Genomic DNA, 14,204 nt, shown 5'->3' on the forward strand with positions numbered 1-14,204 from the left:
ACTCAAAAGTTCTTCAATATGATACTGGTCTCATTTAAATGGGTCAGTTGGTTCCGAAAATATAGCTGGTTGGTTAAAGGGGGGTAGGGAGAGGGGAGTGGTTGTCTCTCCCCCTCACACCAGAAAATGCAGGGTCTAGGCTGAGGGTCAGCCTGAGAATGTCCCTGCATGATCCTGGGACCATATTCCTGGGTAAATCCCTGCATTTTCTGTTGTGAAAGGGGTATTATTTCAAACAGCCGTGACCTGCATTGCTCTGAATACAGCTGTCACCCCTGCAGCTTCCACTCCAATTCTTCTCCCCGCTTTCACCTCAGCCCGCCCCCCCTTTAATCATGTGGTGCCGGCGCCCGGCGTGCTCCCCCGACGTCACGCACAGCAACAGCGCACACAATATTTCAAATGTCCACTCGGCTAGAGGGGACACCAGGAGGGGAGTGGAAGCGTGCTCTGCGCTGTGCTCTGCTCCTCTCCCCATAGAAGCAGCTGCACCGCTCTCCATCTCTCCCTGCAGCAGCAGCAGCGAAGGCCCATATAAAAATTTACAGTAAGTGGCACTTTTGGGGGCATTGCTTAAGGGACGCTAGAAGTGGCGGTATGTGGGGGGCATTATTGTGTGCAGCATCATGTGTAAGCTGCATTATGTGTGCAGCATCATGTGTAAGGGTCATTATGTGTGCAGCATCATGTGTAGTGGGTACTATGGTGCGCGGCATCATGCGTAATGGGTACTATGTTGTGCGGCATCATGTGTAATGGGTACTATGGTGTGCGGCATCATGTGTAATGGGTACTATGGTGTGCGGCATCATGTGTAATGGGTACTATGGTGCCATCAAGCAAGAACCCCCTAGCAATAAGCACGTAGGTAAGCAGCACTTATGTGGCAAATATGTAATGGGCATTACGGTTTGTTATATAATATGTAATGGGCATCATGATGTGTGGCACAATGTGTAATGGGCATTATGGTGTGTGGCCACACGGCGTGTGGCTTTATGTGTAATGGGTATTACGGAGTTTGCTAAAATGTGTAATGGGCATTACTGTGTATGGTCTAAAGTGTAATACCACATCCCTTTTTGTGATGCCACGCCTCCTTCCCATGAGACCACGCCCCTTTTTGGCGCGCAGCTGCGCCGCGCAAAGGTCCCCCTGCTATTATGTCTGGATCTGGGACCAACCATTAACATAATTCTAGATTCGCCTATGGGTACACTGTAAAGAGATGTAACACGGGTTGAAACATGTTCAGTATCCTGGGAATGACGTGGAGCTTTAGTGTGAAAGGAGTATGGTGGACCTTGCACAGCATGTTTTGCTTTTAGTATCAATATAATTTTAATTTTTTTATTTTGAGGGGAAAAGCCACAGTGGACGAGAGGCAGCACACATGATGACAAGTTCTCCATCTTTTAGTACCCTATATTGCCATCCTGTGTTGGACTGCGGTGAAGAATTTATGAGAAAGTGGCTAATTGATGCATTCAGTTTAGTATGACCAAGCTGTGTCTACCCTACTTTTTACAATGTATAATGCCCATCAGATTCCCAGTAGAACTTTATCCCCTGGTGTGCCTGCCTGCATCTTTATACCCATATTCCTCCTCCATTATGACTGTGATAAATGTTCTGTGACTAGCGCGCACCAAAGATCCCCTGAAATGCAGCCGTTGTCACATATTCATCTTTCCAGACTTCCCCTTGAATGTTCAAGAGAGCTGTGCCCAAGTTATCACCATTAATAGAGATTTACAGTGACCATGTACAGGTTGAGTCTCCCTTATCCAAAATGCTGAAGACCAGAAGCATTATGGATAACGGATTATTCCGTATATTTTGGAATATTTTATATATTTTAATGAGGTATCTTTTATTTATGTTGTATAAACACATGAAATACACACATTTTATTTGTGCATGAAAAACATTGCACAAAATAAGTACACAGCAATTCTTATTAGAGTGTGCACAGATGCTCAAAGTGGGCGTCTCAGACCTTACTCATTTGGCTGCAAGGATGTACATACAGTAAGGGAAGGAGTTCTGTAGTGGCATTTACATAACGTGGTAGACAGAAGACTGCCAGTAGATGGTCCATTGTTCCTTTTGTGTACTGTGTTTTACATTCCACCTGTTCCTCCTTGGCACGGGCGAGCTTCTTGCCATTCTGGGCAAATTGGGCTTGATGACATGGTGTATTATCCTGCTGGAATATTCTATTATTGTGGTGCATGAAGTTGGCTGTGGATAAGGCAATAGGTCATCCACAATTGGTCGACACATGTAAAAAGATTGACATGGTCTAGGTTGACCTTGACAAAAAGTTGACACAAGCAAAAGGTCGACATTAGTTTAAAAAAAAAAATTGGGGTGTCTAATCTGCTGACTCGGACATATAAGTGTGCTGTGTCTCCTCACATGGCTTGTAGCGCTCACCATGCTTTGGGCACGCCGCCTCACTGTGCTCACACTATTATAAAATAGCTCTATGCCCACTTGAATCATGAAGTAAGAACAAGTCCGTTATCCAAAAAGTAAAAACAAAAAACTAATGTTGATCTTTTCATTAACCTGTAGACCTTTTGTCAATGTCGGCCTTTTTCATGTGTTGACCTATTGCCTGTCGACCGGATACCCAAGAAGTCCATGACAGGCTGCAAAGGGACATCCAGCAATGCAATCTACCAGTTACTGGTCAATGATGTGCTCAGGTGGACCAGCAGACCCAGCCCATGCAATGTGAACACACCTTACAGCATTATTGTACCACAAAAGTAACCAAGCTCCTGATTTTGTGCCCAATTCCTTTACTACTACTAGAATCATTTTATCACATTTTTATTTTTGGATCAGCACATTTACACTGCAAATATTATGCAGGTTTTATTTTTATCTCTGGAACATTAAATGTGTCTGTTTGCCCTTCATGTGATACCTTTTATGTGTTATACTGTGGCGCAGTGTGCTACCATGTTACCATAAAATATATAGGTTTTTCTGTATCGTTCACACACATACTGCAGGTGAATAATATTTTATTAGGAGATTCATTCAACTTTTTCATTATGAAAACTCAAGATGACATTAGTATTCTTGCTGCTTCGTGCTGTGCAGGGATGTAGACCTGAGACTCCTTCATTGTTGGTGTATGGATGATTTAGTGGTAGCCCTGGCCCAGAGCGTCAGCAATCACACAGAATGCCTTCTCAAAGGCACCCTGGACTGCTGGGGTAAATGCTTCACCAAAGACATGAGCCAGGACAATGATCAGGACACCTCCAAAACGCTGGAAGAGATACAAATATATTACATTTAGCATTTAAAACTCTGGAATCTTCTGTGAAACATTTAATATAAGGTGACACTAAACAACAGTTCATCACCCTGCTATATGGGTCATCTAATACATTATATTTAATGTACATGTCTAATCATTTACCCTGAAGTTGGCAGGATCCACATGCAGCTTCTCGGAGTGGTATACGCTCAGCTTGGCATAGTGCCCCTTGACGTTGGACAGGTTATGCAAAGCTTCTCCGATGGACCTCACAACTTTCTCACCATGAGCTATCACCTTGGCATTATGGCAGATGGCATCAGCAGAAGCCAGGTTGCCCATGTTCTGAAAGTATCTTTGGGTCCATGGGTAGACAATAAGAAGCCTGATGAGATAAAAATGTATGATATATTACTAGACAAGAAATGATGTATGAAACTGTCCTTATCTATACATGCCATAAGTGATGGCTGGTAATGTAGTTCTGTATTGTATGATATGAACACAGGAGAATAGGCTGATATAAAAACTAAGCATTACACACAATATTTACAGACTATTTGTACTACAATGTTTTGTTGTTGCTGTTACTCACCTGGAAAGAGCTTCTCCTCCAACAGATTTAGGATCTACTTTACCCCAGATAGTATTAATGCTCTTAATCTCACAATCTTCAAAATGGACCATGATGGCTGCTGTGGTATTATGTGTTCAGGATCTGAGAAAAGAAACTGATGGATTGTTCTCCTAAATTCTGAGTTTAAATAAGGTATAGGTGGCCCTTCCCTCCATGTTCTTCATTGGCTGCAGTGAAACCTTATCTTCTCACACTCCTCCACTTTTGTACCCCTCCCCTTGAGTAGTTAACCATATCTCTATGACTTAAAAATGTGTTTTATATTTATGTGAATATAACTTGAAGATTCAACGATTTTGCTTAAATGTAAAAACAATTGTTTGTATTTTTCTAATCTATTCCTAGGTGGCATTAATAATATTTCCCCTGGTATGATATGCAATGGTATACAAAGTTTTGCTGTGTTGTGATGTATAAAGTGCAGTAACACAAATGCCACACAAATATATAAACAAAAACACTTAATTGCATCGCCCCACAGAAGGACATTCAAGCTTAATAGCAAGATCCGTACCATGAAAAATATTTGTTATCTTTTTCATACCTACTATCATATAAGTGCTATGTTTTATTTAATCTGAACTTTTTCTTTAATTGTAAGTAAAAGGTTTTTCTGACATTATGGCAAAGCAGAAAGTTGAATGAAAAGAAAAATACCTAATTTAAAATAACTTTAATTCTGTATTATAAAAAGAGATGTGCGGATTCGGTTTCATCCGGATTTTACATAGGGAACAATGTTAAATGGGCCAATGGATGTTGTATACCCACCCTGATGGGTAATTTACATGACAAATGCCCCCCCCCCCCCATTGTTAACGCCACCCCGCGATGAACGCGAACCCAAAGCGTGGTGAGCGAAGCGAGCCCGCGAGGGGCGGCGGTACGCGTCCTCCGACCTTTTCATACACCCACTATCCACGTCGGTGTGGAGCTGATTTTATGTTGTGTGGCGAGCCTGAAGCATGGCCAGCGGACGCGTAATACCTGTGAAGTAATGAGTGTACCCACGTGGGGCTCGCTGCGCTTGCCACGCTTCGGGCTCGGTGGCTCGCTGCGCTCGCCACACTATATAAAATCAACTCCACGCCGACGTGGATAGTGGGGGTATGAAAAGGTCGGAGGACGCGTACCGCCGCCCCTCGCGGGCTCGCTGCGCTCGCCACGCTTCGGGTTGCCATTCACCGTGGGGTGGCGTTAACAATGGGGGGCCATTTGACCCATCAGGGTGGGGAAACAATGAAAATTGGGGTCTGGGGGGCATTTAACATTGGGGCCAATGTAAAATCGGGTCTCAGGGACCATTTTATATTGGTTCCAATGTAAAAATCGTATCGATTGCATCGCATGTGATTTTTTGGGACCCGATGGATACAATTTCCATCGCTGGCTCCGTGCTAGGAAACAAGTACCTATATATCACTGCCACCATTGTATTTATACTTATATTGTGTACATATAAGAGCACTACAAGAACCAGTATGAACACATACACTTCTGGCTGCTACTGTAAATATTGCACTCTGTGGGCGGGATGCTCTAAAGCAAAAATGCGCTAAAACCCGCACACCAGGTCGTGCGAGAGGGGGGAGGGGGTGTTGACAGCTTTTGTCTATGACAGGGCTGGGCAACACCCTCCCTCCAGATGTTGATGAACTACACATCCCAGGATGCGTTGCATTAGTTTTGCTATGTGGCCATGCTGAAACTGATGCAAGGCATGCTGGGATGTGTAGTTCATCAACATCTGGAGGGCCGGTGTTGCCCAACCCTGGTCTATGAGCTTCTTTTTGTGACCCCCATCAACCTGCACCGCTCACGCCACCCCTCCTCACCTGTGTCTGGGAGCCTCCTGCTGTGCTGCCAGACCAGTGACCTCCTCCTCCCTGGCACCTTCTGGGTGCAAGGAAGAGGAGGAGCCCAGCAGTCCCTGCAGCCATCTGTGCAGGAGGTTGCCGGGCACAGGAGGAGTAGGGGAGCCTTGGAGACCCGATCACCCTCTGCCGGCTGCTTCACATAGGCAGGCTCTCCCAAGAGACACCTGTAACTGGCACTACTGGGGACATGATATGTAACTGGTACTACTCGGGACATGATATGTAACTGGCACTACTAGGGACATCGGTAACTGGCACTACTGGGGACATGATATGTAACTGGCACTAAATATGTGCAAGAAAATGATTGCATGGCTTTCAAAGTCAGTGTCTGAGATAGTACACAAACTTTGTTTCATGTTTTGAAGTTTAATGGTATATTCGATAGAGTAAAGAGGTTAAGACACCGAAGTGTCTTTAGAGGGCGCCTGGAAGGAGTGGGTTTGCTGAAACTGCGGTTTCTGAATTGGGAAGTCAAGCCCAAATTATATATAGTACAGAAAAGGAAGCATTGAAACCGCGCTTATCTTAGAGCATGCAACAGGTGTAGGTTATAATGAGCAAAATTTTTTAAAAATATTGATATATTTAAAAATTGATATAATCAATCATAGGATAGTCCATAAAAATTAATGGTACCACAAAAGTAAGAAATGAGAGCATGGATAGTCACCCACGTGTAGTGTCCTGTGTCCGTTCCTATATTGATTCTGTGCTACTGTCCCATTTGTAAAGTCCAATATGCAGAGGGGACTTGTAGGAGAGATGCTGGTCTCCAACCCAGGGAGCACCTGTTGTTGTTTGGTCCTCTACCTGGTGTCTGTAATTGTGCTGTCTCGATAATTCTGGCTGTGGGAAATGAGTTCTGGAAGCTGGTCCGGTCGTAGGGGGTAAACAGATTGGGTGTCCAAATGTTGGGTGTCCTGGCTCTCTTCCACCAATGCGTTTCGCTTTGATGCTTTTTCAAGGTGCAAAGTGATCACCATGAAAAAGCTGCAAAGTGAAACGCGTTGGTAGAAGAGAGCCAGGACACCCAATCTGTTTACACCCTGCGACCGGACCAGCTTCCAGAACTCATTTCCCACAGCCAGAATTATCGAGACAGCACAATTACAGACACCAGGTAGAGGACCAAACAACAACAGGCGCTCCCTGGGTTGGAGACCAGCATCTCTCCTAAACAAGTCCGCTCTGCATATTGGCCTTTACAAATGGGACAGTAGCACGGAAGCAATTTAGGAACGGACACAAGACACTACACGCCTGAACTGTGGGTGACTATCCATGCTCTCATTTCTTACTTTTGTGGTACCATTATTTTTTATGGACTATCCTATGATTGATTATATACATTTTTAAATATATCAATATTTTTAATAATATTTTTATTACATTTTGCTCATTATAACCTACACCTGTTGCATGTTCTTAAATAAGCGTGGTTTCATCCCTTCCTTTTCAGTAATGGTATATTAGATCTACAGGGTGACATTCTATGGGATGAGATTTTTTTGCACTTTCAAAATCGCCCATTATCGCACTTTTTTAATATCGCATTTTTGCCGCGAATTTGCATATTTAATGAGGTGCGAATTCTGGAATGAAAAGTGCGATTAGGTGCGATAATGAAAATGTGCGAATTTTAGGCATGAAAATCAGCGAATTTAAGGAAATGTGCGATTTTTTGTTCATAAAAAAAAAAAATTGTCGTGGGGTCCCCCCTCCTGAGCATAACCAGCCCCGGGCTCATTGAGCCGGGGCTGGTTCCAAAAATACGGGGGTCAAAAAGCATAGGGGTCGCCCGTATTTCTGAAACCAGCCCTGGACTCTTGGACCGGTCCTGGTTCCAAAAATACGGGGGACAAAAAATCTGGGTGTCCCCCGTATTTTGAAACCACCAGCACCGGGCTCCAACAGCCCTCTGTGTCATGCCACAGCCGGGGACACTTTTTATATAAGGTTCCCCGGCCGAAACATGAGCACCGTGGCTGGTCAGCCTTGGACGGGGTACCTGGAGGAGTGGGGACCCCCCCATAAAGGGGTCCCCTCCCCCCCCCCAGGCTTCACCCGTCCAGGGCTGAAGCCCGGGGCTGTCACCGGCGTCCCTGGCCAGTGGACGCCGGCCTGATGGGGTTAAATGTTCCATGCATAACATTGCTTGATACAGGAGAACTACAAGTGCCAGCAGACCTCCCCCGCATGCTGGGACTTGGAGAACCACAAGTCCCAGCATGCGGGGCATTAATGGGCCCGCTGGGACTTGTAGTCCACCTGTAAAAAGAATGTTAAAAAAACACACACAGAGAAGTAAAACTTTATTACACACACATTCACACACCTCACTTTTACAACCACATACTTACCGATCCAGGTCCAGCGCTGTCCTCTTCACAGCCGGCTCCCCCCGCACTGGCAGCGGGGACAATCGGCTCTCTCCGATGCCGCTACTGTAGCGCTGTCCCAGCGCTACAGAGGCTGAGAACGTCTTTGGCTTATGCGTCTCCATGGAGACGCATAGCTCAGCCAATCAGGGCTGAGCTATGCGTCTCCATGGAGACGCATCGGCCAATCATGCTCTCAGCCTCTGTAGCGCTGGGACAGCGCGACAGAAGCTGTTAGCTGCATCGGAGAGAGACGGTTCTCCCCGCTGTCAGTGCGGGGGGAGCCGGCTGTGATTTTTTTGAGATTTTTAGACACATTTTTCAAATTCGCATCTCATTAAATATGCGAATTGTATACTTTTCAATGTGAAAACATCTGGATGCGAGTTCTGGCGAAAACTAAAAATCGCACTTTTAAAAAGTGCGATTTCGCGGCAAAACCGCACTTTTTGCCGATTTTCGCATCTCATTAAATATGCGAATTAGGGAAAAAGTGCGAAAACGGCCGTTTTTGCGATAAAATTCGCCAAAGTCAGATTATCTCATCCCATAGAATGTCACCCACAGTGTCTAGGTGTACAATCATATGGTCGACCACTAATGGTCAACAGTCAAAAGGTCAACAATGAAAAGGTTGACAGTGAAAAGGTCGATATGGTCAAAAGGTCGGCATGAGTTTTTAATGTTTTTTCTCTTTCGTCCAGTCTGGTGACACAGCTAACCTTGGGATGTAGAAGGGTCCGCAGGAGCCAAGGCACCTATGCTGGAAAGCTTTTCCCCTGGACGCAGGCTCCTCCTCTTCTGCATCCCATCATGCTTCAGTTCGTTTTAGGTGCCCACAGGAGTGGTTGCTATGCTGATTGGCTGCTGCTGCAGCCGTCTTTTTTCTGGATATTTTTGAATAGATTAGCTAGGTTTTTTATTTTTTTATTAACTTAGTGATTAGTGCAGGTTTTTTGACCAGTGTGCTGCTTCTGACAAGAAGCGCTGCACACTGAGAGGCAGAGGCTGACAGAAGCATGTCCTGTCAGTGCTCTGTGTGCAGGGGTGGGCTGTCTGCACACACTGCACAGTGCTTAAACCTAGCTTTGCTGGGGTTTGCCCGGGCCCTGGAAGCGTCTGGAACTGGCTCCTTGTCTAGAAGGGGATCGTGGGGGAAGGACCTTGGTGGGCGCCATCTTGGAAAGGGTTTTGCAGACTGAAATCCCTGCAGAGAAGTGAAGTCTGCTACAGGTGTCCAGCTTAGCTGGACAACTCCAAGTGAACCTGGCATGAGGGGAAGGCACAAGGAGGTGAGGAGAAACTACTGTGGGAGAGGCTAAAGGGGGAAAAGGTGCAGTGTTCGCAGGGTTAATTTATCATGTGAACAGTTGGACCAAGGGGACCTTTGTCCTGCTTGTGAATCTGTGCCCAGCAATGTGCATGCCCAGGGGTCTGAGCAACCTGAACCAGCGTGGGCTGCAGCATTGGGGAGGTCTATGAATGCTTTGGTAGAGGCTCTTAATAGGCAAAAGGATACCTTTATAAAGTCTCCTGGCCCTAGCTCTTCCTCCCAAAATTCCATGGGATCCATTGCTCCTGCGGAAGGGGACCCCTTATTGCTGCAGGTCATTCAGGACACTGCACAAGGGATACATAAAATGAATGCTCTTATGGAAAAATTTGCAAAACCCCTGAGAGCCCTTCCTCATTGCGGCCTTCAGCTACACCTCCTCTGTTACATGTGGATTCAGATGATGATGGTGTTTGTACAGATGATTTATCTGGGGATCCTGGCTGTAAAACACGCTTTTGATATGTCAGAAGAGGACAAGGTACAGGCTGATTGTATATTTAAGAGAATGCACAGAGAATCTGTGAGTTTTCCTTCAGATGCCGGTATGGTTTCCTTGTTGAGGGAAGCTTGGAAAGTACCTGATAAAAAGGTGTCTATGTCCAAGAGATATGCAAATATGTATCCCATGCCTGAGGAGCATGTGAAGTTGTGAGAGAAAGTCCCATTGGTGGATGCCCCCGTGGCTAGATTGTCAAAGGCTACAACATTACTGGTTCAGGGTGGTGCAGCCTTTAAGGATCCAGTGGATAAAAAAGTGGAAGGATGCCTTAAAGCAGTGTTTGAGGGAGTGGGATATACACTCCGCCCCATTATTGCCTCAGTTTGGGTAGCAAAAGCTATGATTAAATGGGCTGAGGCTTTGGGAGATCAGCTGCGGCCTGATTCTAAGGCATTTATCCTTGCAGATAAACTAAGATGTGCAGCAGAGTACATTTCTGAGGCAGGGGAAGAAGGCGCAAAAATGGCGTCAAAGGTGTCCGCCACTGTGTTTGCTAGGCGAGCCCTCTAGCTTAAGGCCTGGGATGCAGACAGCGAATCAAAGAAAGCCCTGGAGACTCTAGCATTGAAAGGGGAGTTGCTTTTTGGCTCTGAACTAGAGTCCATCATAAAGCAAGCCACAGGGGGAATGAGTACTTTTCTTCCTACCTCTGCCAAATCTTCAGGCTCTAAGTTTGGGGTGTTTAAACCTGCTTTTCACTCCTCCTTTCGAGGGGGAGCATCCGGTAAAGGACAGGCGGGAAGAGGTAGATTCCCAGCCAGTAGAGGAAAAGCCACCAAATCCAGATTTGGGGCCTTCAGTAAGAAGCAAGTGTCTAAAGGAGAGGAAAAATCCTCTGCATGACAGGGTACAGGCTCCCCGTTCTGGTCTCAGAGTGGGGGGTCGCCTACTGCAGTTCCGGGATAGGTGGAACATTCCGGCCTCAGACCCTTGGGTCCTGTCTATTGTCACAAGATCTCAGGGGGAATCCTACACAGAGATTTCTACCAACCCCTTTACCGAGGGAAGCCAGTTCATGCAAGGTCCTTCTGGGGGTGGCGTTGTCTCTCAGGGAAAAAGGGGTTGTGGTCCCAGTTCCTCAGGAGGAACACAAGAAAGGTTTTTCTTCAATCTTTTTCTTGTTCCCAAACCAGACGGTCAGTCAGACCCATACTAAACTTTAAATCTTTAAATCAACACCTTTGGGTGGATCACTTCTGCATGGAGTCCCTGCGCTCAGTTCTTGGCAGCATAGAGCCAGGGGAATATTTAGCATCCATAGACATTCAGGATGCATATCTGCACATACCCATTTGCAAGGAACATCAGGCCCTACTTCGCTTTGCGATAGGGGAAACTCATTTACAGTTCCAGGCCCTACCCTTTGGTCTGGCCACAGCACCAAGGGTATTCACGAAGGTGATGGCGGTTATGGCTGCGTCACTGAGGTTAAGGGGGATAATGATCGTCCCCTACCTGGACGATCTGTTATTCAAAGTAGAGTCACAGGAGAAATTACTGGATCATTTGTCAGTAGCAACTCGTTTCTTGCAGGACATGGGTTGGGTGCTCAATCTACCCATATACCATGTTTTTTAAACATATGTTTATTAAGATTTTCAAGTATCACATGTGTAAACATACAAGTAGTCAATAACATACATGTAGACCACAATGGTCTCAATCTAGCAAACCTAGTTAGAGTATGTGCATAGAATGGATCAGATGAACTGACTAGATGCTCGACCAGTGACCCAGCTGGGTGTTGTAAAGAAACTGCCGCACCTCATCTGTTCCAAGACCCTTGATAGGGCATGATCGTAGTCTGCCAAGTAGTAGGGTATAAACCTCTGCGTATTCTGCCATGGTGGTGTGTTTATAATGAACATCGGGTGTCACAAGTGATACTTATTTTCATAACTAAACAAAAGAGGAGTTAGACAAGGACATGAGGGGTGGGTGATAAGGGGTAGGTAAAGGGGGAGAAAGGAAGTGGGGGGGTCTAATATAGGTTTGCAGTACACAAAAAGCATCTTACTTAGCGCTCCGGAGTGGAGTATTACAACATAGTAGTTACATCAACCCATTCAACATAGTCAGGTAGGCAAAGTGGATTCAAACAGGCCCCATTGTCTATTATATCTATCAGACGCATTGGGCTGTAGCATGACATCATATTTATCATATGTCATAAAGCGTGAGAGAAATTGGACCAGCTCTGTCACTGAAGGTGATTTTTTCAAGCATTTCATGATTAGTTTCCTTGCCATTGTCACCAACAGAGTTAAGAAAGGTACAAGTTGTAAGTGGCTACCCTGAAACAAAAATCAAATCAAAATTTGCCAGTAGCAAGGGGAGGGGATGTAACCTGGGTGCCAAAGGTGGTATTAATATAGTTTACTATTTTATGCCAAAAAAATTTAATATGCCCACAAGACCATACATTGTGGAAGAATGTGGTCGGTATGAGGTCACACTTCAAGCATCGTCCAGATTCCTCGGGAATAAAGTGTCTTCTTTGGGCCTGGGACATATAGGCTCTGTATACAAATCTTATATGGGTTTCCTGTAACACAGAAGATTGTAACGTGCGTAATGTTTTATAGTAGTATTTAAATAATATATCTGGATCGTTTAATACAGGAATGTCTCTTATCCATAGAGATTGTGTTTGTGATATTTGTTTATGAGCCGTGGGCAACAGGAGTTCACCATAGATCATTTTAGTTTTGAATTTGTGGTTTTGGAATTTAGCAATCACTGGGGAGAGTTTATCGCACATAGCATGGTCCGCCTGGGTGGATTGTAATGTGATAGCATAATGTAACAATTGAATAATGGGGAATAAACTTTGGGCAGAAAGTCCAAAATTAGTTTGTATTTGTTTACATGTTAGTAATTGGCCACCCGGGTCAAAAACTTGAGATGTGAGTCTGAGGCCCTTATGGAGAAGTTGGCGAAATGCCGGGTTGTCAATGCCCGGGGTAAACATTGGGTTGCCCCATATAGTAAGCCATTGTGAGTTGTGTGGATTCCAGTTAAGGGTTTTACAAACAGACCACCAAGCTTCATATGTATCTTTAAAGAGTAAATGGGCATATATTTGTTTTGGGAGTTGATTCCTTGGGGTGTGAAGGAGTGCTGAAGGGGAGTATGGGTAGAAGGATGCACAATCCAACTCATATACCGTGTAGTTATTGGAGGCCATAAGCCAGTCCATGGCGTACCTGGTCAGCAGTGCTCTGGAATACAAAGTTATGTTTGGAAATCCCAGGCCTCCTTCCGACCTAGGCATCTGAAGCTTAGCCAGAGTGATGCGCGGCTTTCCTGACTTCCATAAAAACTTTGTGCAAGTCTGCATTAGGGTTGTTATATCCGAAGATTTTAATTTAATTGGCAGTAATTGCATAAGGTATGTGAGTTTAGGCATAAGTATAGTTTTTATAACCTCCACTGTGCCTAGCAGAGATAGCGGGAGATCATGCCACAGCTCAGTTAAGGTTTTCATATTGGTTATAGCTGGAGAGAAGTTTAGAGAGTAAAGGGAATTGGGATTTTTGGGAATCTGTACTCCTAAGTATTTGATATGTGTTGTTTTAATTTGAATAGAAGCCAGATTGGGAGATGAGGGGAAAGACGGTGGGCTACCCCGTAACATCAACAGTTCTGACTTGTACACATTTATTTTATAGCCTGAGAAGCTGCCAAATTGGTCTATAATATCAAAGGCAGTTGGTATGGAGTGTTCTGGATGGTAAATGAACAACAGCATGTCGTCCGCGAACAGGGATACCCTCATGTCCACCCCTCGTACAGAGACGCCCTGATATAACGGCGAGGTTCTCAAGGCTACTGCCAAGGGTTCCAATGCCAGAGCAAAGAGGAGGGGGGACATAGGGCACCCCTGCCTGGTCCCTCTAAGAATGGGGAAGGGGTCGGAGATATCCCCATTGCACAACAATCTGGAGGAAGAGCCAGAATATATAACGTTGAGCCAGTCAACTAAAAACCGGGGGAAATCCAAAGCGGTACAGGGTATGGAATAAGTGGTCCCAATGCACCATGTCGAAGGCCTTCTCTGCATCTAGGGAAAGTATGGCTTTAGTCGTATTCGACATGGCGCATTGGGAATCACACACCACCGTGAGTACCCAGTGGATATTCATCACCGATTGTCTACCCGACACGAATCCCGTCTGGTCTTCGTGTACTAGT

At 45.3% G+C, this 14,204-nt stretch overlaps 1 protein-coding gene across 1 annotated transcript; it reads right to left on the bottom strand.

Annotated features, from left to right (window-relative positions):
- Positions 1-3,021: 3,021 nt before the first annotated feature.
- Positions 3,022-4,030, bottom strand: LOC146020357 (hemoglobin subunit beta-2-like). The gene is made up of 3 exons (XM_083153416.1): positions 3,876-4,030; positions 3,443-3,665; positions 3,022-3,289 (listed from the first exon to the last, which is right to left on the bottom strand). Exons 1-3 carry the CDS (start codon positions 3,965-3,967, stop codon positions 3,161-3,163), a joined length of 444 nt encoding a protein of 147 aa, XP_083009542.1. The 5' UTR covers positions 3,968-4,030; the 3' UTR covers positions 3,022-3,160.
- Between the last annotated feature and the right edge of the window lie 10,174 nt (positions 4,031-14,204).

This window comes from Crinia signifera, chromosome 7 (assembly GCF_055691185.1).
Source record: "Crinia signifera chromosome 7, ASM5569118v1, whole genome shotgun sequence".
Classification (NCBI taxonomy): Eukaryota; Metazoa; Chordata; class Amphibia; order Anura; family Myobatrachidae; genus Crinia; species Crinia signifera.

Excerpts from the sequence above, each read along its gene's own strand:
- LOC146020357 (XM_083153416.1), bottom strand. The coding sequence starts at position 3,967 with ATGGTCCATTTTGAAGATTGTGAGATTAAGAGCATTAATACTATCTGG. Across the intron at positions 3,666-3,875 it reads GGAGGAGAAGCTCTTTCCAG|GCTTCTTATTGTCTACCCAT; the intron begins GTGAGTAACAGC and ends TTATCTCATCAG. Across the intron at positions 3,290-3,442 it reads TGGATCCTGCCAACTTCAGG|CGTTTTGGAGGTGTCCTGAT; the intron begins GTAAATGATTAG and ends TATCTCTTCCAG.